The sequence below is a fragment of the Gadus macrocephalus genome, chromosome 1, assembly GCF_031168955.1.
Source record: "Gadus macrocephalus chromosome 1, ASM3116895v1".
Classification (NCBI taxonomy): domain Eukaryota; kingdom Metazoa; phylum Chordata; class Actinopteri; order Gadiformes; family Gadidae; genus Gadus; species Gadus macrocephalus.
Window position 1 is genome coordinate 2,053,095 of NC_082382.1, and position 21,387 is coordinate 2,074,481.

Below are 21,387 nucleotides of genomic sequence, written 5' to 3' on the forward strand. Positions count from 1 at the left end.
CCATGGGGTCCATTTTCACTGCTACGCTGACGACACACAGGTCTACATCTCCACCAAACCCACCACTGCCATCCCCCCCACCTCCCTCATCACGTGCCTGGAAGAGATCCGGAGCTGGTTGAGCAGGAACTTCCTGAAACTCAATGGAAACAAGACCGAGGCCCTGCTCATCGGATCCAAATCCACCCTCACTAAATCACAACACACCCCAGCTCCACTCATAATTATCGATGGATTCCCAGTACCCTTCTCCTCCAAAGTCAAGAGCCTCGGCGTCATCCTGGACAACACCCTCTCATTCGCACCCCATATTCACAACATCACCCGGACTGCATTCTTCCACCTCCGCAACATCGCCAGACTCCGCCCATCACTGACCCAATCCAGCACTGAAATCCTAGTTCACTCATTTGTCACATCACGCATAGACTACTGCAACGCCCTCCTCACCGGACTCCCCACCAAACTCATCAACAGACTGCAGATCATTCAGAACTCAGCCGCCCGGATCATCACCCGCACCAAATCATCTGACCACATCACCCCTGTCCTCATTCAACTTCACTGGCTCCCAGTACACTACCGTATCCAATACAAAACCCTACTCCTCACCTACAAAGCTCTCCACAACCTAGCCCCCAGTAATCTCTGCGACCTCCTCCAAGAATACACTCCCTCCCGCTCCCTCCGCTCAACCTCTGCTGGACTACTATGTATCCCCACATCACGACTCACTACAATGGGTGCCCGGTCATTCAGCTGTTCAGCACCCAGGCTCTGGAACTCCCTCCCCCCACACATAAAACAGTCAGACACCATTACAACCTTCAAGTCACAACTCAAAACTCACCTGTTCAAACTCGCACACAACGTCTAACTGATCACTGTTTTGATTGTTTTGTTTTTTTGTTTTGTTTTGTTTTGTCTTGTTTTTGTTTTATTTATTTCTTATTGCTTATGTTTATTTATTTATTTATTTTTTCCACAATGTCTTGTTTTTTAAAAAAATGTATGATGACTATATGCTCTGTAAGGTGACCTTGGGTGTCTTGAAAGGCGCCTCTAAATGAAATTTATTATTATTATTATTATTATTAACTATAGCCTATTAACTTGAGAAAAAAAGCCATCACCACACACTGAGGGAGACCTCCTCCATGTCAGCATGGAGCACCATCAGTCTGTATCATTTTACTCAACCACTACAATAAACTGGTTTGCAACTTAACCATTCTGTTGATGAGTCCTGTTTCCCTTTCAGTCTGTTGAATACCTTGCCTGCCTTGCCAGTGAGTAAGGTTATTTATCTAGTTATGCACTATCTTCATGACCTCAAACCACACATTTAGAGGATGAGCTAGTCATGGACACTTTGCAAAGCATTTTTTATTGAATGATATTAGGAAAACGATTACACTGCAACAAAGAATGAACGCCATTCAATAGCTTGAGAATGTATTGTTTTCAGAGTCATCCCTATTTCAAGGCCAGACGCAGCACTTGCATTTTTCATCAAAGACGGAGCCAGTTCCACACGCACGGACGTGAGTGATTCCATGTGCACACATGTAGAACAGGTTTCTGTCCTCTTCGTGGGGATACAGGCCATCGGGCTTTCCGTTACAGAAGCCTGATCCTGGTGCGTGGGTGGTGGTGGTGGTGGTGGTGGCTGTGGTTGTCGGGGTGGGTTTGTTGGGGTCACGGGTTGTGGTCGGGGGCAGGGGAGGCAACTCTAAATGGCAAAAAAAGAATGAACAGTTAGTGGTATTAGCAAATATGCATAAATATTGCATGAAATATATTTGTAAGACTTTTTTTTATTGAAAACATATAAAGGTTAAAAGAAATCATGACGTATACCAATATCGAGAAGAGTGCGGAGATGTGACAGCAGAGGGTGGATTCCCTCTCCACAGAAATGTCCTTTAAAGTCGTCCAGATCCAGGGCCCACACAAAGGCCCCGCCAAACTTCTGCTCTTGCATGTAGCGGACCTGAGGAATGGTGAAGATAATTACGCTTTTGATACCGACTTGACTATTTTGATTTATTTCGATTGTGTGATAGAATGTTTTGTATTTTATATTCAGTACATCTATGTGATCTTGTTCTACATTATGTAGTGCTTCTCCCATGCCTACCTTCGTCTCATAGCTCTCCCTGGTATCGAATCCCACCCACTCATTGTTCTTGTGAGCATAGGGGACTTTCTGGTCTTCAATCCATTCCAATGTGGCGCCCTTCAGGAAGGTGCAGATCTGAAAGAGGTAACCACTCTCCATTCACTGTGTTGGTCCATTTTTTCTGACCTTTAGACTGGCTGCTACTGTCGACCCAGACCCCTCACCTCGTAGTAGGCCCAGAAGCCAGCCTCACGGGTGTAGGGTCCGGCTGAAGCAGGGCCGCTGGCAGGGGCTCCGATACCGGTGTTAGACGATGTCAGGCGGAAGGTGCGACCATACGTAGCAAAACCCATATGCAGCTTCTCCACTGGTGTACCTTGGTCCCTCCAGTACTTCATTGCATAGTCCTTGCATGGAATTGAAAATAAAATATTAGGGGATTGACTGTGGTTGTGCTACAGTCAATGTTAAAGGTTGTATCAGCAATGTTGGGTGACGTCATTTCTGTCGGTTTTGAGGCGAGATCCCAAACAAACAGAGCCCGCTTCGGCCCTCCCTTCTGCGTTTCGTGCATCCAGTAAAAACTATCATGAACGTAGCGCAAAACCCCGCAACACCCACCCCTTGTCAGTGATTAGTTGGAATACTATTTGGTTTGGTTTTGAGTGGTTGGCAGTACCATTTGTTTTTGTGTGCGATCTCGGGGCATAGGCTGCCTACAGAGACGCGTTATTTGACGGCCTGCTTACGGGGCGGGCAGCTAGCGGATCGTGAGGAAAGAACAGACAGGTGTGATCATTTATGTTTCGGCCTACAATCACTGATACAACCTTTAAGTAACTTTCCCTATTGTCAATCATGTCCCCCTTACAGTGTTGAAGTAGATGAGGTCGCCTTGGTCCTGGGAACCACGGAAGAGGGGGCTGTTGTGGCCAGTGAACGTCTCCCAGGTTCCATGGAAGTCATAGGTCATTACATTGATGAAGTCCAACTCCCTGATGGGGGAGTAAGGGTGTTAATGTTTAAAAAGATAGTTTGCCCAGAAATACAGTTTTAAAGGCATGCTATGAAAACCAGAAAACTGACTTGGCAATCTCAGCGATCTCATATCCAGCATCAATGGTTCCTTTCCCTGCAGACACAGCAGCAGTCAGCATGAGCTGGTTGTTACCGGTGGCAGCGGCCTCAGCTGCGTAGGCAGCCACAAGTTCCTGGAAATGCATTCACGTAATCAAATGATACATCAAATTAAACTACAAGGAAATAAGAGATATATTGTAGTTCCCTATAGCAGGAACTGTTAACCTATATATCAGGAAAGTGTACTGAAGTAAATGGTTACCCACCCTACAAAGCAGAGTGAACTTTTCCCTGTCCTCTGGAGGACTTCCACGGGATCCCGGGTACTCCCAGTCCAGGTCCAAACCATCAAAACCAAAGGTTCTCAAGAACTTAATGGATGACTGTGCAAACTTCTGACGGTTGGCTGCGTTTGACACCGTGAGGGAGAACCTGCATTCAACAGAGGATTACTGGTGTCATGCCTCAGAACCTATACTGAAATGATGCAATGATAAGCTCCTTATTTAGGGGGACTTTAGAGGAAAGGGCAACGTACTGTCTTGAACCAAAGTTCCATCCACCGACAGCCAGCAGAGTCTTCAGATGAGGATTCCTGAGGACAGGAAATACGTGTCCATGGCTTTGAGTCACTGATTCAATACTCCAATTCTATACGAGCAGGGTTCTGAATGGGGCTTGGGTTGGGTCTTCAAAAACATGCCATCACTTACTTGGTCTTCAAGTCATTGAAGGCCTTGTAGAGGACATCGTCGTTCCACTCGTAGGTGATCAGCTCATGGTTGCTGTTGATCATGGCGAAGGCGTAGATGAGGGTGGTGCAGAGGAAGGGGTCCACGTCTTTTGGCAGGTACTTGCCCTCGTTGGGTCTGTACTGGGACCAGTTGGTGAAGTAGCACACCATCTGATCGGCCGTTGCTGCATGGGTGACACAAGGGAAGATTTAAGCATACATTACCATCTGATTCTATACATGAGATCACTGGTGTGAGTGCACTTGTCATAGCTTACCAATCTGGCACAGCACCAGGCATACGCCTAAGAGAATTGAAACACATGAATATAAGGTAAATAACACGTATTCAATTCAATTAATCAATGGATACAATCGATAATTTGGTAATTACCTGCAAGTAGTGTCAGCCTGGTCATCTTGAAGTAAAATATCAAGACTTTGAAATGTGGCTGTAAGAAAAGATTCACATCAATCGGCGTATAACCTCTATATCAAGAGCATATACAGAGGCACTGTTTGATCCATTCTTATTTCTGTCACAGCAAAGCTTACCTCAGGAGTTTCATCAAAGAAAACTAAAATACCGGAGGAGCTTGCCTCCTTTTATAGTTTATCCAGAGCAGCAGACTGAAGACTTTTTTGGCAAGGGCAGGGCTCATAAAAATATGTAAACACCACTGATAAGAGAGTGCACAGTCCTAAGATGCCACTTAATTAATTACACTGTTTAGTAGTATGCATACACAGCAAATTGCTTCTGTAGTATTTTAGGTATTAATTAAAGAATGAATCAGTCTGCAAGAATGTATTTGCTTATACATACATGTATAAGGTATTTCCAGCTTGCAGCTCAAATGTAATCGGAGCTAGACTTTTATCATTCACTGATTCAACCGAACGTCTGATTGCGTGCCAAGACTGATAGTTTAGCAATTCATATATTTTCCATCCATGATTGATTACTTCTTTGTTATTTAAACTCAGCACGACCGTTGATCTACATTACAGTCCTTGTTTATTTTACAGTTGTTTATTTAGTGGAACATAGTAACCGTGGTAATTATGGAGCCAGGGTCAGAGTCAGGCCATAAGCACTTTGACGAGTCTGGATGATGGCTGGTTTAAGCGGTCTCGCCTGGCCCATGTCAGGTGAGGCCGCTTAAACCAGACATCATCCTTGGCTCACTGAAGGCTGCTCAAGGCCCCTGTGGAGCTACCGCCGTGGCCAAGCGGTTTGACCTCCAACCGGCCCATCCAGACAGCCCTGCAATGCCATGTCCAGCGACTCCTCCGCCAGGCCAAGCAGCAGTCCAGGCCTTCGGCCTCCAGGATGGAGGGGAGGGGAAGGGTGGCGTGGCGTGGCGGGTCTCCCTGACCAGGTGTGGGGACAATGGGGTTCAGGCTTGTTTTTCTTATTTTAAATATGCAACTTTAAAAGGTCTGTTGCTTAAGTGGGGTATGGTAACCCAGTTCAGAGTCCAACTGAATGTATTCTTGATGGGGGGTTAGGGGGGAGTATGCTTCGGCTGGAGATTATCCCCAGCCTCAAACTTGGTGTTGGGGATATGTGGAGTTTGAGTGGATGATGACTGGTTTAAGCAGCCTAATGAGGCCCGTGTCAGACTGATTGGGCTGTGGGGATGGGTGAGGATGCACATGTACACAGCTTAAACCAGCCATCACCACACACTTTGGGAGGTCTCTTGCATGGCAACACTTTGTCTGGAGGAGCCAAGCCAAGGCTACCTAGGTGGAATTTGGCAGCCAACTAGATTGAGTGCGGCAGCCAACTAGGTGGAGGGTGGCCCCCACCTTGGTGGAGTGTGGCAGCCAACTAGGTGGAGGGTGGCCCCCACCTTGGTGGAGTGGGGCAGCCAACTAGGTAGGTGGAGGTGGCCCCCCGATCGAATCTGGTTTATTGTCTTCTTAAGATTAAGGAGGGAGATTTCTCTTATTGATTTCCTGAGATGTTTTATTTATTTATTATTATATTAGTCACATTATCAAAAGGCCTTTGGACTAGGTGTCTGTAGCAGTCCACATGCCAGCTGGGTGGCTTTACTGGGCTCCTCCGTCCACCAAGAAACTGCTAGATGTTGTCGAAACCTGGTTTATCACAGAGTTGGAATCTCGGTCAGGGCAGTTGTTTCCTCAAGGCATGTCAGAGCCCTCTCTGTGCGTGTGGTGAGGGTTAGTCTAACCTTCGAGCATTGATTGTCCAAACGTCAAATGTGTGCAGCCTCCCCTGGCCCAAGAGTCTGATAAATCATCCACTCATACTCTACATTTTGTCATTTTATTATTCTAACTTTTTAAAATGTGTTTAAATACAATCCCTGGTTATAGCAATAGTTGTTCACTTAAAAATGTAGCAATGAGCATGGAAAAAACTAAACTGCATTGCTTCGCAATATACTTTCTCACATACTAATGAAACCAAGTTTAAATATAGAAGAAAACAATAACTGTGTGAGCCAGAGTAGTACACTCTCTACACTAATACCCAGACAAAGGTGTACAATTGTGTTATATATTCATTATTATTTTTTTAATAATTTCTTCAATTATAGATACATGTAGAATCTTATTCTTATTTTTATCAGAGTTGTATTGTCATTTCTTGTTGTATTTGCTGTAGATTAGGTTTGCAATCATGTAATGCTTGTTCAATGACCTAGGTACCGTCTGTTGTAGCCAATCTAAAGACAATTATCTATTGGCTAATGCTTATGGAAAAGGCAGGAAATCAATCCCATAAACCTATTGGAGCTGGCTGCCAGATAGAAGGAGTAAACCACCCAGCCCAGATACTGGCTCCTGTTGGTTGCGACAGGCATTTCCAAGTGAGGATTGTGATGAGCATGTTACAGCAAATAATGACCTTATGAGTGTATGGGACATGTGCACGGGCATCCGCTGTTCAACATGGTCTCACAGGAATCCGTGAAATGACTACGGTCGGACGCTTAACTCGAAATCCGTGGCCACATCACGGAAACACGCCGATATCCGTGTGTGAGCCACGGAATAACAGTGTCATTTACTTGCATTGGAGCAAATTCCGTGGCCACATCACGGACAATTGAGGTGATTCCGTCAGACCACCACGGATTTTGAGTTAAGCCCCCACTGTGGTCAAATGTGGCGCACACACAGATTGAAACGGGAGCACACACACAGATTGAAACGGGAATCTGTGTGTGCCAAGGAATATATTTGTCATTTACTTGCATTGGAGCAACTTCCGTGGACACAACAAGGACAATTTAAGTGTTTCAGTGAGACCACCCCGGGTTTTGAGTTAAGCCCCCGTGGTCGACTCACTCGTTGAAACGGGGATCTGTGTGTGAGCCACGGAACATCAGCGTCATTAACTTGCATTGGAGCGAATTCCGTGGCCACATCACGAAAATCGGCGTGTTTCCGTGATGTGTCCACAGATTTCGAATTATTTGTCCGTAGTCATTTCACGGATTCCTGTGAGACCAGGTTGCCCCTGTTCCTGTGTGATTAAAACAACTACTAAGTTAAGTTATAAAGTTGAAAAGTATACTTTCTGTTGTGAAATAATAGCAGCAAAAAAATAAAGGCTTTTATTCAATGAGCACGTGAAGAAGGATGTTCTGTCCTCCGGGTTGGCGTATATTCCATAGGGATAGGACGGGTCGTCTTAGTAGACGGAACGGTGGTAGTGGTGATCTTTGGAATTGTTGACTTAAGAGTGCGACCAACTGGTTTGGCGGTGGTTGTTGGCTTAAAAGTGGTTTGGCTGTGGTAGATGGCACTGGGGGACGATCTGCAAGATGAAGAAACAGAAAAGTGAATGTAGTTTAAAAAATGCAAATATTTACCATCAACTGCATGTGGAGGTGAAGCGGGCTGGACTTCCCATTGTTGATGAGTTTGCGTAGATGTGACAGCAAAAGGTGGCTTCCCTCTCCACAAAACTCTCTGTTGAAGTCATCTAGATCCAGGGTACACACAAAAGCACCTCCAAACTTGTTGTCTTTCATGTAATTGACCTGAGAATTTAGTTGATTATAATTAATTGTCCCTTATTATTAATATTCAAATAAGGGACACGTCTCAATATTCCTGTATTCAATATCACAGTGTTATGATTGTGAGGATTTTGATGCTTACCTTGACCTCATAGCTCTCCCTGTTATCAAAACCAACCCACTCGCTGTTCTTGAAGGAACCTTCAGATCATCAATCCACTGAACTTTGGCGCCCTTCACGAAGGTCCAGATCTGGCAAATATGTCACCGATCTGTCATTCGACTGTGTTGGCCCACTTTCTGACCTTTAGACTGGTTGATAATAACCACCCAGACCCCTCACCTCGTAGTAGGCCCAGAAGCCAGCCTCACGGCTGTAGGGCCCGGCTGCAGCAGCGCCGCTGGCAGGGGCTCCAATACCGGTGTTAGACGATGTCAGGTGGAAGGTGCGACCATACGAAGCAAAACCCATATGCAGCATCTCCACTGGGGTACCTTGATCCCCCCCAATACTTCATGGCATAGTCCTGGAATTATTAGGAACAGTAGGGTAAGAACAACCTGTTTGATGACCTGGTCATGTAAATGATGGACATGTGGGCATTTCCCTTCTCACAGTGTTGAAGTAGATGAGGTCGCCCTTGTCCTGGGCACCACAGAAGAGTGGGCTGTTGTGGCCAGTGACACGCTCCCAGGTTCCATGGAAGTCATAGGTCATGATGTTGATGAAGTCCAGTGACCTAGGGGTGCACATAGCATTAAAATGTAAAAAATATCTGATTGCTAACAAGTAAAACTGAAAGGGTTGAGCAAGTGTTCGGGGGGTACTGTACTTGGCAATCTCAGCGATCTCATATCAAGCATCAATGGTTCCTTTCCCTGCAGTGTGGCAGTGGCAGCTGCCTCAGATGCATAGGCAGCCACAAGTTCCTGTATATACATAAAATAAAATTAATGAACAACTGACTTAACTTCTGGAACTTCTGACTGATCTCTTCACTGATACCACCTTGAGCCCACTTTGCAGAGCAGAGTGAACCTCTTCTTGTCCTCTGGAGGACTTCCACGAGACCCAGGGTACTCCCAGTCCAGGTCCAAACCATCAAAGCCATGAGTCCTCAAGAACTTAATGGATGAATGGATGAATGTCTGACGGTTGTCTGCGTTGGACACCATGATGGAGAACCTGGATGGTTGATATGCGTGAATAACATGTTTCCTCCTCCAATTCTTCAATCTTAAAGGCCCACTATGCAACTTCGGGCACTTCTTCGCTGTTTTCTTGGTTTTGGCACGCACATTTCTCTACACAGCGCCCCCTACAGCTTTGTAGTAGATATTTCACAACACTGTCGTAACAACTCGTTGACGACCCTTCCCCATGCACTTCTACGCGAGCCATGTGCATTTGTTTTCAAAGAAGCCGGCGAATGCGTGCCATGTCCGAAGTAGATGTTCATACAGTGTAGGCAAGGTTATACATTTTTAAAAGGGTGTATTTGTATTGCAATAAACATAAATCCATCCTTTTTTATAGTTGACGGGGAGAATTTATATCCTAGATTATAATTGTTTTATCTTAGGTTGAACAGAACAATCAGTGTAAGAGGTTTGGCCAACATAATAATCTAAATAAACAAGAACCTGGATTCGGGGATTCAGTCTGTATCTGGGGGACGAGACAGACGAACAGCCAAACACCCATGGAAACAAAGGTGTTTATATGGTTGCAACCAAGCAAGCTAGAAACATACAGGGCTCACAACAAAACGGTCGAGAAAACACATTTGTACAGAGACTATCAACATCAAGAATACCACGAAGACAAAGGCCACCCATGGGTACTTTCAATTTCAAAAGCAACACGGCCGAGTCGGCGTCTGATTTGCAGTCTTCTTTTTCTTTCAGTTCACGCTATTCCTGAAAAGCTTGCCCAACGTTTACTCGTGTCTGGCCTCTCTGCCTGTCAGTCTCCCTTTTCTCTTCTTCTGTTCCTCCGACATTGGGTTTCTCTGTCTCTTAGACCCGAGACTCCCGCGAGAGTGGGCGGCGGGTCGCCGGCAGAAACATATTCCTTTTCTCCACCAAGATGCGCAAGGGGGAGTCGAAACAACGAACAATCGAACAAAAATGTATAATAGAACCATCGCAATGACTCTTAGCCTGTTATATTAAGGTAAATCAAGCCAAAAAAGTTGCATAGTTCCCCTTTCACTCGTGTCTGATCTCTTTTCTCGTCCATTCTTCTTTTGTTCCACCGACTGTCGCCTCTTGGGTCCCTTATCAGTCGATTGATCCATGATGAATGCAACAATTGCCTCGCAACTGGCTGTTTATATCTAGCCGGTGCCATGTTTGGGTGTGTGTCTGTGCCGTAAAGCATTTTCGAAACTACAATCTGACTACATTTTCGAGGATACTTCCGCTGCGTCACATCCGGATTGTGTCGGTCCGAACAGAGCAAGTTGCATATGCGCTTTTTCACTGGAGAGGCGACATGGGTAAATGACACACCCACCAATCGACCCAGAAATGGATGCAGAACCATCAGCATAACTCTCAACCTGCATACTTAATGTAATTTTGGCTAAAAAAGTTGCATAGTGGGCCTTTAAGTAGGACTTTAAAATAATGTAGGTAGGCCTAGGTGATACTGCTTGTAGGAGAAAGGAACAGAACCATTAAATTGCCATTTTTTACCTAAAAGTGAATCACTCAGCAATAACTGTTTTTTTATAAACCGGCCTTAGTCCTAGAGAAGAAGAACATATGCAAGAAGGACTGAGCCAAAGTTCCAACCTCCAACCGCGAGGAGACTCTTCAGCTCAGGATTCCTTGTAAGACAGTAGTTATGTTTTTACAATGTGCAAACCTTGAAGCTTGTCATAGAGTCAGCAGAGGGCCAAGATTCATCATTTAGTGTACACCTAATTCAAACTTTGTTCTGCGGGTACAAAAGTGATCAATTTTATACAGTACTTACTTTGTCTTCAGACCATTGAAAGACTTGTAGAGTACATCGTCATTCCATTCATAAGTCACCAGCTCATTCTTGTTGTTGATGATAGAGAAGGCATAAATCAGATGGGTGCAGAGGAACGGGTCTAGGTTCTGTGGTGTATACTTCCCCTGGTTCGGTCTGTACTGGGACCAGTTGGTGAAGTAGCACACCATCTGGGAGGTAGTGGCTATGGTTGAGAGAACAATGAGGGTCAGTCATGTGCGTTGTCTGTGATAATAATTCAATATTACAACACTAATTTCATATTACATGATGCAGTGCTTCACATACTCGTTTACATGAACTTAGATGAACATGTTTAATGTTCCCACGTATTACCAAGCAATGTGCACAGCATGGGATTCATCTAGATTGTCAAGAAAGTACTACTTACTTTGATAACTTAATAAACATACATATATATATGTCTTTAATATTGCATCATCATGTGATTAAAGTGATTTAATTGAAGCCAATGTCATTGATCTTATCGGCTTTAAGCACTTACCAGCTAATAGTGAGCTTCTTCATCTTGATTTCAAAACTCCCAACTTGGTTTTCAGCTGTTTGAACATTACGAAAGAAAGTCTGAATTGTTTACCTTATGCATATGGAATTGCATAATTTTAGTCCTAACAGATGAGTTATTAAACCATACTGTATTTAACCAATATTAAGAATGACATCATATCTATGATCATCATATTTAAGAAGAATGGCTCTACTACTTATTGCAGTTTGACCAAAAGATGTAAAGAATGAATACAGTTGGATTTTGTCAAACAGAGCCCTAATTTGCCAGCTTCGACTTGTACCTCTTGTGTTCTCTATGTGCAGATAGCCACTGCAGAAGAGCTTTTTATTTACATTTGGGAGTGGCATATCTGCATATAACATGAAAGAAAACATATAGATAGGATTATTAGGTTGAAAATTGTGATAAGGTACAGCTGCCAGAGTCGGGTAAAGATTCAGGTTTATTGCCCTGACTTGGTCTGCAATGCGATGTATGGGAAAGACCTCAGTATTGGGACATCCTATCAGCCGGAGGCCCGTGGATTGGGTGTGAAATGGAAGGAAAAGGAGGACAAGGGCATGCAGGGTGAGATCATCAAAATGGTTCACCATAATCTCTCTGGGACGCTGTCTCAGACCCTGAAGGGCTGGCCAGACTTGGCATGCTTTAAAACCGGCCTTGAGACTTTCGTCACAAGTTTAATTTCCCTGCTGTCAGTTTTCTAGTTGTAATTGTTTTTTAAGAACTGTAAGGCCCCTTGAGATTGTGGCTGATAATGAAAGGTGCTGTATAAATGCAATATATCATTATCATTGGTATCGTTATTCAAAATAACCTCTCTGTTAATAACATCCCTAGAGTGGGATGTTATGGTAGAGTTGCAAGTCATTCACAAAGACACAAAGAACCTGTCCCATTGCAGGAGGATGGTTACCTTATCCACGGGCCACAGGAGGGCTTCAGGGAACGTCCGGAGACAAGACGTTGCTCACATTGTTTTTAATATAACATAAATGATATTGATGAAATAAGGAAAACAATAATGCACAATATAATGTGTATTATTACCCAGGTTATATAATTGTGTACTTATTGTGGTAGCTATTCATTAAGCTGCCCAGCAAGAACTCTACTGGGCAAGGTCTAGAGATAAGTACAATCAAAATCAGTGACATCTACCACTGATAAGTAACCATTGCATGTGTGGTAAACCATTTAATGTGTGATGTTATCTAATTACTATTAGTGTTGTGACTATTTCGTATATTTGACCTCTGCATGCACTCATTCAAGATACAGGTGTTTGCAAAATTAATGGCAACCACAAATGAACTTCAATCGAAGTATTTTGTTAAGATATTCCAAGTCTAATCGTGTATCATGTTGGTCATATTCAACCGTCGCCATAGTTGTATGCAAAGCTTCGAACACAAGCTGGGCTATTGGTATAGGGAAGGGTGAAGGGGGCTGTCATGGGGGGGTTCCCTGTATAAATTACAGTGAGTGTATGGGGCTGTGTAGTACACTGTGCTGAACAATGCATGCTGGAAAAACAGCGATAAGATTACTGATAGAGCACTTTGGACAAGGCCTTGGGGTTCAGTCCAGTCCAGTGTTTCGAACATGAGCTGCTGGAAGGCTTATTATAAGAGGGCTGTGTGATATGGTGCAGCACTAACCAGCCCTGAGCCAGTCAGGTGTCTGTGTGAACCTATACCCAGAATCATCATCTAAACGAGAGCGTTTTGCATGTCATAAGGCCCTATAATTACCATGAGCATCAGCAGTAAAAAACTAACCATCCACAAAACGTTAACCAATCGTCTAGTTATGATTTATTCTTGGTGTTCATGTTTATTATGGTAAACCTTACCTTTTACCCCGATGCCAATGCTAAATAAAAATGCTTATTACCACATAAAATAATGTTCATTATTCGTTCCTTATTGCATCCTTATTGTAAAATGGTACCTTATTATCAGTTGATCATATTGAATTGCAGTAGCGTGCGGTGCCCCTTCATTTCGGTGGGGCAGAAACTACTGGCGTATGACCACACCCACAATTTATATATATTTTTAACATGTATATTTTGAGCTACATTAAAACATGTTAAGTAAACTAATTGTGAGTAAGAATTAAAAAATAAACTAATAGCCTAATGTTACTGCAACACTTTTGAAGTGCCATCCGCAACACTCGTCATATGATGTCGGGCTAATTAGAATAGCCTATGTGCAATGGAAACAACAACTCTGCAAAGTCAAAAATTTCAAAGGACAAATTCGACATTATAGTTATTTCCAGAAAAGGGTCCTATGTTCCCCCGCAACAGTGGGGAGCATAGGACCCTTTTTAAAAAAAAGGGTCCTATGTTCCCCGGTATGTATTGCCACAGGGGAACATAGGACCCTTTTTGGGAAGAAGGGGGAACAATTAAATGTGGTATGTAAATTTGGTATGAATGATAGGCTAATGTGTTATTCCATTTGATAATCTCATTTAACTTCAATTGCAATGGATTTCAAATACAATAAAAAATGTGATTAATCGTGAGTTAACTCACCAATACTATGCGTTTAATCACGATTAAAAATGTAATCGTTTGCCAGCCCAATATGATTGGATGGACGTTGGAAGTAAATGAACTCTAGTACATACTTTACATTATACTCTTCTTTATTATCTTTATATGTATACACAATTAAAAAATCACAAATGCAATAACAAAAGTCAGAGTGTGAAGAAAGATTTTTATGAGGAAAAGCTGAAAAGAGGTAAAGTAGACCACTCTTCTGTATCCACGGAGCGACCCAGCGAGAGAGGAATGGGGGGGGGGGGGGGGGGGGTTGACTCTGCTCAGCGTGGAGGTGGTCAGCTCCGGTGGCTCTCAGGGATAGTTGCAGCACTTGCAGGCGTCGTAGTAGATGAGTCCAGGCTGGCACCGTTGCACGTAGGTGATGCCGTTGAAACACTGCAGGTAGGTGGTCTTGTCTGCCACGTTTTCGTACAGGCCGTCAGGTCGTCCCGCGCAGAAGGACACGATGGGGTCCTTGGTGGTGGTGGGCCGCGGGGGGGCGGTGGGCTTAGGGGGGAAGCCTGCAGCCGGGGGGAGGGGCTTCATCAGTGTTTCCATTTCACTGGGCTTCATACTGATGTAATATTCTCCATGGTATTGCATTACATTTCTAATCATTAAATTACAATTACAATCCTTAATACAACATAATTTTGTGTTTCCATTTACATTCTATTAATACAAGAGTTATTCATAGTTTCTTCAGTTTATAAAGGTGACTTGAAATAGGGGAAACCTATTAAACCCTTTCATTCCTAACATTACTGATTGGTTTATCAGTATTTCCACCACTCTGGAAGCCTGCCTGAGTTCAGACAATCTGAAATAAAAACTCATACTAATATAGGACTAGTTTTTTGCTATTGAGTTCCATTTAAAGTATAAAAATGAAGCATTGAAGAATTAAAAAAAAGAACAAAGGTGTCGACAATTTCGTTATAGTTATTTTATCTGTTTGAATCTGCTAGTAAGCGCCACCCACCACTTTGTTATAATTATTTTATGCTTATTTTGTTAAGGTAACCTAAAGGGGTTATCACTGGCTACTGGGGGGCTGGTGTGTTCTCAGGCTGCTTACCCATGGAGTTCCTCAGGTTGGTGACCAGAGGGTAGGCTCCTTCCGAGCAGAAGACGCCGCTGAAGTCGTCCAGGTCCAGGGTCCACACATGTGCTCCTCCCAGGCTTTGGCTGTTCATCCACTCGACCTGAGCAGGCGGTGGAGGGGGCCGGGGGGGGGGGGCGTCAGGCATGATCAAAGCTCAACTAATGAGCAGAATAAGTTGTAGACAATCTTATAGCTATCGTATTTGTGTTACTCTATTATTACAGTGGGGGGTAAAACAGATGGATGAATAAACTCTTGGACGGGCAGTTTCTATTCTTGAGAAACGCTCTAGTCCAGATTTGTATAATGGAGTAAAGTGCTGCAGTAAAAACGTAATGCAGGTATAAATATGGGATCGAAGCCCGTGTGGAACGACCTGGATGTCAGAGCCATCTTTAGGGCAGGCCTTGTCACTGCAATAGACAAGCGATGGAGCAACATAAATGATTGACCGATGGCGTTGAAGCTTGTTCACCTTGGCAGCGAAGCTCTGCACATTGTCGTATCCGACCCAGACAACACCGTTGGTGGCATAGGGCACCTTCTGCTCAGGGATCCAGTTGACAGAGGCTCCATTGATGAAGGAACAGACCTGGGAACACGCACAAACACACGTCCAACACTCGCTCAAAATGGATACTAATCTGCACAATAACAGGGTCCACTGAAGGTCATGAATAGTTATTGACGTAAAATCTATGTTACTATCGATAATTGAAGTACGCATGAGTCATCATGACCTTTCCTTTTATCAACCGCCTACATGGACAATGGGTGAGGTAAGTATCGCGCAAGGCTAAATATTAAGCTTTGCGCTACGTAGTAAAAGGTACCATTGATGCCAAGTACAGTACAACCCTAACACTCGCTTAGCCCTTTCAGTTGTTCTTGTTAGCAAACAGAAAAATAACTGGTTGGTGTACCAACCCTTACCTGCTTCATAATTATATGATTATAATTAAACATTCACGGGCAGAAGCTTTGGCTAAAAGCCTCTAGGAAGTGACTGAACAGTTAATATTGGTTCTGACGGTAGGAGCGTACCTCATAGTAGGACCATAAGCCAGCGGTGCGTGTGTAAGGGCCCGCTTCTCCGGCCCCGGTGCTTAGGGCACCAAGGGTACTGTCGGAGCCCCGGAGGCTGTAGGTGCGACCGTAGGTGGAGAAGCCGAGGAGCAGCTTGTCCGCAGGGGCTCCCAGAGACAGCCAATGGGAGATGGAGGAGTTCTGACAACCACAAGAGAAACGTGGATTAGCATCCATCCCACCACTGGTTTAGGATCCAGCAAATCTCACACTTATTATGCTACAGAAACATTATCATCTTGTGTCTTATACATGATATAGACACACACACACACACACACACACGTGAGTGTGTGTGTGTAGTAGGCATATTCTTACAATGTTGTGTTGAAGCTGGGAGCCAGAATCGATGCTGCTTTTAAACAGCGGGCTGTTGTGTGACGTGCGGGCCTCCCAGTGGCCGTGATAGTCGTAAGTCATCACGTTGATGAAGTCCAGGTGACTGGTGAGCAGAAAACTCCAATAACCATTTGACCCATGGATATACCATAGCAGGTTGACGGTGCTGCAGTCCAAGAGCCTTGCTTCTACGTTTAATTATTGCTCTTATATTTCCTATAAAAGTGACTCTGATTCCATTTCTTAGTTGAACCTTTGAATTTGACTCACGGGGCGATTTTGGGCACATCATAGGCCCTGTTGATGATGGGCAGAAAAGCAGCAACGTTTGCTGTCAGGAGCAGCTGGGTTTTCCTGGTATCTTTGGCCTCTTGCACGAAGGCCTCGTCCAGCTCCTGTTGCACAAAGTTACAAACATGTTCAGATTAGATCTCTTCAGGGCATTTTAGCAGACACTTTCGTCAAAAACGATTCATAGACAAATTGGTGCCAACCATGCAAAGCAACAGCCAGCTCGTCAGGAGCAGTCAGGGTGAAGCGTCTTGCTCAGGGACACCTCAACCCTCAGCTAGGAGGAGCCTGGGGATCAAACTAGCAACCCTCCGGTTACAAGTTAACCTGCTCTGCCTCCTGAGCCGCTCCAAACCTGTGAGATGAAACTGATTCCAGGTCCAGCAGCACTACTGGCGTCTGTGAGAGGATGTAGTTTGCGTACCGCAACGAGATCGGAGAAGCGGTCCTTGTCGGACCCCATGCTGCCACTTTGCCCGGGGAACTCCCAGTCCAGGTTCAGGCCATCAAAGTTGTTTGTGCGGAGGAAGCTGATGGCGGACTTCATGAAGACTGCGCGGTTCTCCGGCTTGGAAACCATGCCGATGAATCTGGAGACAGTCGGGGTATATTTTTCATATATTATAGATACATATATATATAAGATATATAAACAAGTTGCTTTCTAACAGCACAACTGTCTAAAATGGTATAAGATGACATCTTAAATGTAAACCATCATAACTTACGGACTGATGCCATTGGTTGAACCTCCGACAGACAGCAAGGTTTTTAGTAGTGGGTTACTGAAGAGGAAGAACAGAGTCATCAGAAACGTCCTCTTAAACCAGAACACAGCGGACCATTAACGAGGGCCTGGGTCACTTTCGGACCCAAAAGAATTGTATCCCAATAAGAAAGATTGCCTACAAATCTAAATAATCTGGAAGGGCCACTTTTCAATTGTGGAACATTATTATTGCTGATTTTTTTCAGTTGGATCAATCCAAATAAGAAACGTTGAAGCTAGATGCTTTGCATTTTGATACAAGGTTGGGTGAAATGATGAATGATTGAAGAGACATTGGATGGATGAATGGCTGGATGAATGGTTGGATGATTGTATGAATGACTGAAAGAATTGATGGATGGATGATTGTATGGCTGAATGGATGGATGAGTGGATGAGTTGATGGGGAGATGGACGGGGCTACAAGGAAAGAGCATAGAGGTGCTGCAGAGCTGGAGCGACATACATGTCCTTGAGGTTGTTGAGCATCTTGTACTGATCCTCATCGTTCCACTCGGTGGGGATGAGCTGGTTGAAGCTGTTGATGGTGGCCAGAGCGTACACCACGTGGGTGCAGAGGAACGGGTCGATGTGGTCAGCGTTGAATTTACCGGAAGCGGGCCTGTACTGTGCCCAGTTGGTCATGTGACACACCAGCTTGGTGGATGTGGCTGAGGATGGGGAAATAGTAATCAGACTGATACACACAATACTAATAATTATACTCATAATAATGTAAATAATATTTGTACAAATAATAACAATAATAACTACACATTTCACTGCATGTGCATTTTATGAAGAAAATGTGTGTGGTTGCATGAGCTCACTCGTCCTTTGCCCAATATTCCATGAGCAGGCTAACATGTTAATGCTAGCAAGGCTAATGAGCGAGCACGCAAAGTTCCAAGTCCCTGGTTGACTTTGGAGCGGACTTGTGATTGATTGAATAATGGGGCTGATTTTTTTTTGTTTGATTGCGAGTTGTAGCGCCCCCTATCGCCAGAGACGTACTTTACTTTTTGGAGACCTGCTTATGGTTTCTATTAGAGCTGTCAGTTAAACGCGTTATTAACGGCGTTAACGCAAACCAATTTTAACGGCGTCAAATTTTTTATCGCGCGATTAACGCAAATCTTTTATTAAAAATAAAAAATAATATATAGATTTTTTTTTCTTTGGCTCAAAACAAAGAAGCAGTAGCCTGACTGCTATGTTCAAATGACATTTGTTCAAAGCAGTCTAAACGACTGCTTAGATTTTAATTGCACTATAGGCTCTTTTTTTGTATCTTCCTGTTTTGATCAGTATATGCCAATGTTGTTATCAATAAAAAATCATTTGCACAAGGCAAGCCGATGCACTTCACCATGTTGATAAGAGAATTAAAACGAGAAGAATTAATGGGACAAAGAAATCAAGGGATATCTAGCATAGAAAACGAATTTGCGATTAATCGCGATTAATGTGAGTTAACTATGACATTAATGCGATTAATCACGATTAAATATTTTAATAGCTTGACAGCTCTAGTTTCTATACTTCTGTACTACACCTGCAACAGTAATCAATTGGAATTGAAACTGTGACGTTAAGCTTTCAATAAAAAACGTGGTTCTAGGAATAGTTCTAAGACCCTGGGGTTCTCTAAAGTGGATTGTGAGTGATTGAATAATGGAAGTTATTTGCATAATCGTATTTGCGCATAACTCTGCATTTTTTTTCCGGATCATAAAATAAAAAAATAGCCTTGTGTCAGGAATTATCAAGGAGCATTTCTAGCAAATATTGGGTCATTTGGGTTTACAAGTTTGTTTTCACAATGTTTTCCAAAAACATTTAAGACAGACCTTATGGGTCCTTAAAGATTCAGCACCTCAAATAAGTTCCAGATATCAAGTTTGAGAACCTTTTGGAAAACGGGGCGTGGCCGCTTAGGTTTGACCGCGAGTTGCAGCGCCCCCTGTGGTCAGAGCAGTGCAAACCCTTTTGGAGATCTCCTTACTTCCGGGTCTACATATGACTATTTAATTTAACAACTCCAAGGTGCTCAGGATTGGAGTGGTTGGTTTTCACATTTTTGCCCCATTCCATATTAAATATTCTAAAAGTTTGTTGAAAAAAAGTATACACAATTTAAACACTTGTAGGAATAGTGCACTGCACTGATATATGCTGAATGATTTGCAATTTGTATGGTTTTTATTGATTTTTCACAATAATCATCATTGTCATCTTCGTCATAATGTAGTCTGAATCACTGACAATAATAATGAACACGTTTCACTTATGCATAATCTTGCAATTAAATGTAACTACTTCCATCATGATCGGTAAATATGCAACATTAAAACGTTACTGCCCCATGCTCTGAGGGAATGTAGAGCAGGGGGTGTGCTTACCGGTGTGCAGCGCGAGTAGAACTCCAAACACTACAGACATTGAGCAGAAATACTGTTAGACCCATGTTATATTTAGATCTCATAAAAAATATAGATCCTTTCCAATAAGTTATTTGAAAAGATTTCTTGAAGAATCTTCAGCTTATCACATTCTAAATGAATAGATAATGGATGGTGAATAGTGAAAGAATGAGTGCCCGCTACCTGTGGGGAGACCAAGTCTGGCCATGGCTTTTCCCGATGTCAATCTCTGTACAAAGAAACATACAAACATTAAGTGCCTGCTCGCCTTAAACGTTAGGATGGACTTTATTTAGGAAAGATCTCTGTTTGTGGGGGGGACCACAAACATGGAACTTGGACCTCACTAATATCATCCTCATATATCAAATTACCTGCTGTAACATACACCTAGTCATGAGACTCACTCACTGAAGACACAACATGCTACAGAGATGCTACAGGGATACAATCTGAGAAACAAAGTCCACTAGCAAGCCAAGGTATTTGTATGAAGGAATCTGTACACTTCATTTCCCAAATTCCCACAATTCCCATACATGTGGTGGTTTAAACCACTGAGCAGGATGCATAGGGGAACATAAACTCAACCTCTAGAATGTGTGATTCAGTGTGATTGACATTTTTTTATATTTAATATGAAACATCACTCTGAGTCATTCATGAAAATATATAAATAGTCAGGGATGAGACAATAAAGCCCAAAGGCTTACATCATGACATAATTTATTTATTAATAATTGTTATCAGGGGACAGCATCATGTTTCTCAGAAGCTGGTCCCCCTGGGATCGCACCCATGCTAACCACTTAATAATAAGCAAGTTGCAACGTAGCATTAACTGACACGCTATGAAGAACAAGTACAACAGGAAGACATATACGTTACCTCTCTGTAAAAGCTGCCCAAGGGATTGATGTGAGCTGTACAGACGCTTGCTGATTTATACCTTCATCCTTATTAGTGATTAATGACCCGGTGACAAAGGTCAGCTGATACGTTGTCTGGGTTATCACAGGATTTAACCGGAACTGAGAGGGACCACACACACACACACACACACTCAGAGACATACACACACACAAACACACACACACACACACACACACACACACACACTTAGAGACATACACACACACACACACACACACAGGGCCGTGGCACCAAATCCTGGGCCCTGTATACAAGAGGTACTGATGGCCCCCACCTCCCCCCCCGAATTCCCCCTACCAGCCCCCTGCGCTGAATTGTTGACGGGGAGGGGGGGGGGGGGGGGGGGGGTAGAGAACAATCAATTGTTGACGTGGCCATGTGCGACTCCTAGCACTATGGGCTGGTG

General features: G+C 43.6%; 2 protein-coding genes and 1 pseudogene across 3 annotated transcripts; all 3 read right to left on the reverse strand.

Moving 5' to 3' along the window:
• Positions 1 to 1,368: 1,368 nt before the first annotated feature.
• LOC132465222 (acidic mammalian chitinase-like) lies at positions 1,369 to 4,512 on the reverse strand. 2 transcript variants are annotated; one of them, XM_060062056.1, is made up of 12 exons: positions 4,491 to 4,512; positions 4,330 to 4,387; positions 4,214 to 4,240; positions 3,916 to 4,120; positions 3,741 to 3,797; positions 3,469 to 3,634; positions 3,209 to 3,333; positions 2,994 to 3,117; positions 2,347 to 2,529; positions 2,141 to 2,257; positions 1,861 to 1,993; positions 1,369 to 1,732 (listed from the first exon to the last, which is right to left on the reverse strand). In XM_060062056.1, the coding sequence occupies exons 2-12, from the start codon at positions 4,352 to 4,354 to the stop codon at positions 1,482 to 1,484; spliced, it is 1,413 nt and encodes a 470-aa protein (XP_059918039.1). In that variant the 5' UTR covers positions 4,355 to 4,387; positions 4,491 to 4,512; the 3' UTR covers positions 1,369 to 1,481. The 2 variants fall into 2 exon arrangements, with proteins under 2 accessions (XP_059918039.1, XP_059918046.1); XM_060062063.1 differs by having other exon boundaries at positions 2,994 to 3,113; positions 3,205 to 3,333.
• Positions 4,513 to 7,753: 3,241 nt separating this feature from the next.
• Positions 7,754 to 11,118, reverse strand: LOC132465240 (acidic mammalian chitinase-like; annotated as a pseudogene).
• A 3,000-nt stretch (positions 11,119 to 14,118) lies between these two features.
• Positions 14,119 to 21,021, reverse strand: chia.1 (chitinase, acidic.1). Its single transcript, XM_060062069.1, has 12 exons — positions 20,937 to 21,021; positions 20,232 to 20,277; positions 20,028 to 20,057; positions 18,092 to 18,296; positions 17,585 to 17,641; positions 17,281 to 17,446; positions 16,836 to 16,960; positions 16,545 to 16,668; positions 16,185 to 16,367; positions 15,616 to 15,732; positions 15,114 to 15,240; positions 14,119 to 14,556 (listed from the first exon to the last, which is right to left on the reverse strand). Exons 2-12 carry the CDS (start codon positions 20,254 to 20,256, stop codon positions 14,348 to 14,350), a joined length of 1,368 nt encoding a protein of 455 aa, XP_059918052.1. The 5' UTR covers positions 20,257 to 20,277; positions 20,937 to 21,021; the 3' UTR covers positions 14,119 to 14,347.
• Between the last annotated feature and the right edge of the window lie 366 nt (positions 21,022 to 21,387).

What these genes read in the sequence shown, in the direction of transcription:
- chia.1 (XM_060062069.1), bottom strand. Translation starts at nt 20,256, where the DNA reads ATGGCCAGACTTGGTCTCCCCACAG. An exon ending in TCTACTCGCGCTGCACACCG is followed by an intron (nt 18,297 to 20,027) that starts GTAAGCACACCC and finishes CCCCATCCTCAG; the next exon opens with CCACATCCACCAAGCTGGTG. An exon ending in CTCAACAACCTCAAGGACAT is followed by an intron (nt 17,642 to 18,091) that starts GTATGTCGCTCC and finishes CTTCCTCTTCAG; the next exon opens with TAACCCACTACTAAAAACCT.
- LOC132465222 (XM_060062056.1), bottom strand. Translation starts at nt 4,354, where the DNA reads ATGACCAGGCTGACACTACTTGCAG. An exon ending in CCTGGTGCTGTGCCAGATTG is followed by an intron (nt 4,121 to 4,213) that starts GTAAGCTATGAC and finishes TCACCCATGCAG; the next exon opens with CAACGGCCGATCAGATGGTG. An exon ending in AGTTCACTCTGCTTTGTAGG is followed by an intron (nt 3,334 to 3,468) that starts GTGGGTAACCAT and finishes ATGCATTTCCAG; the next exon opens with GAACTTGTGGCTGCCTACGC.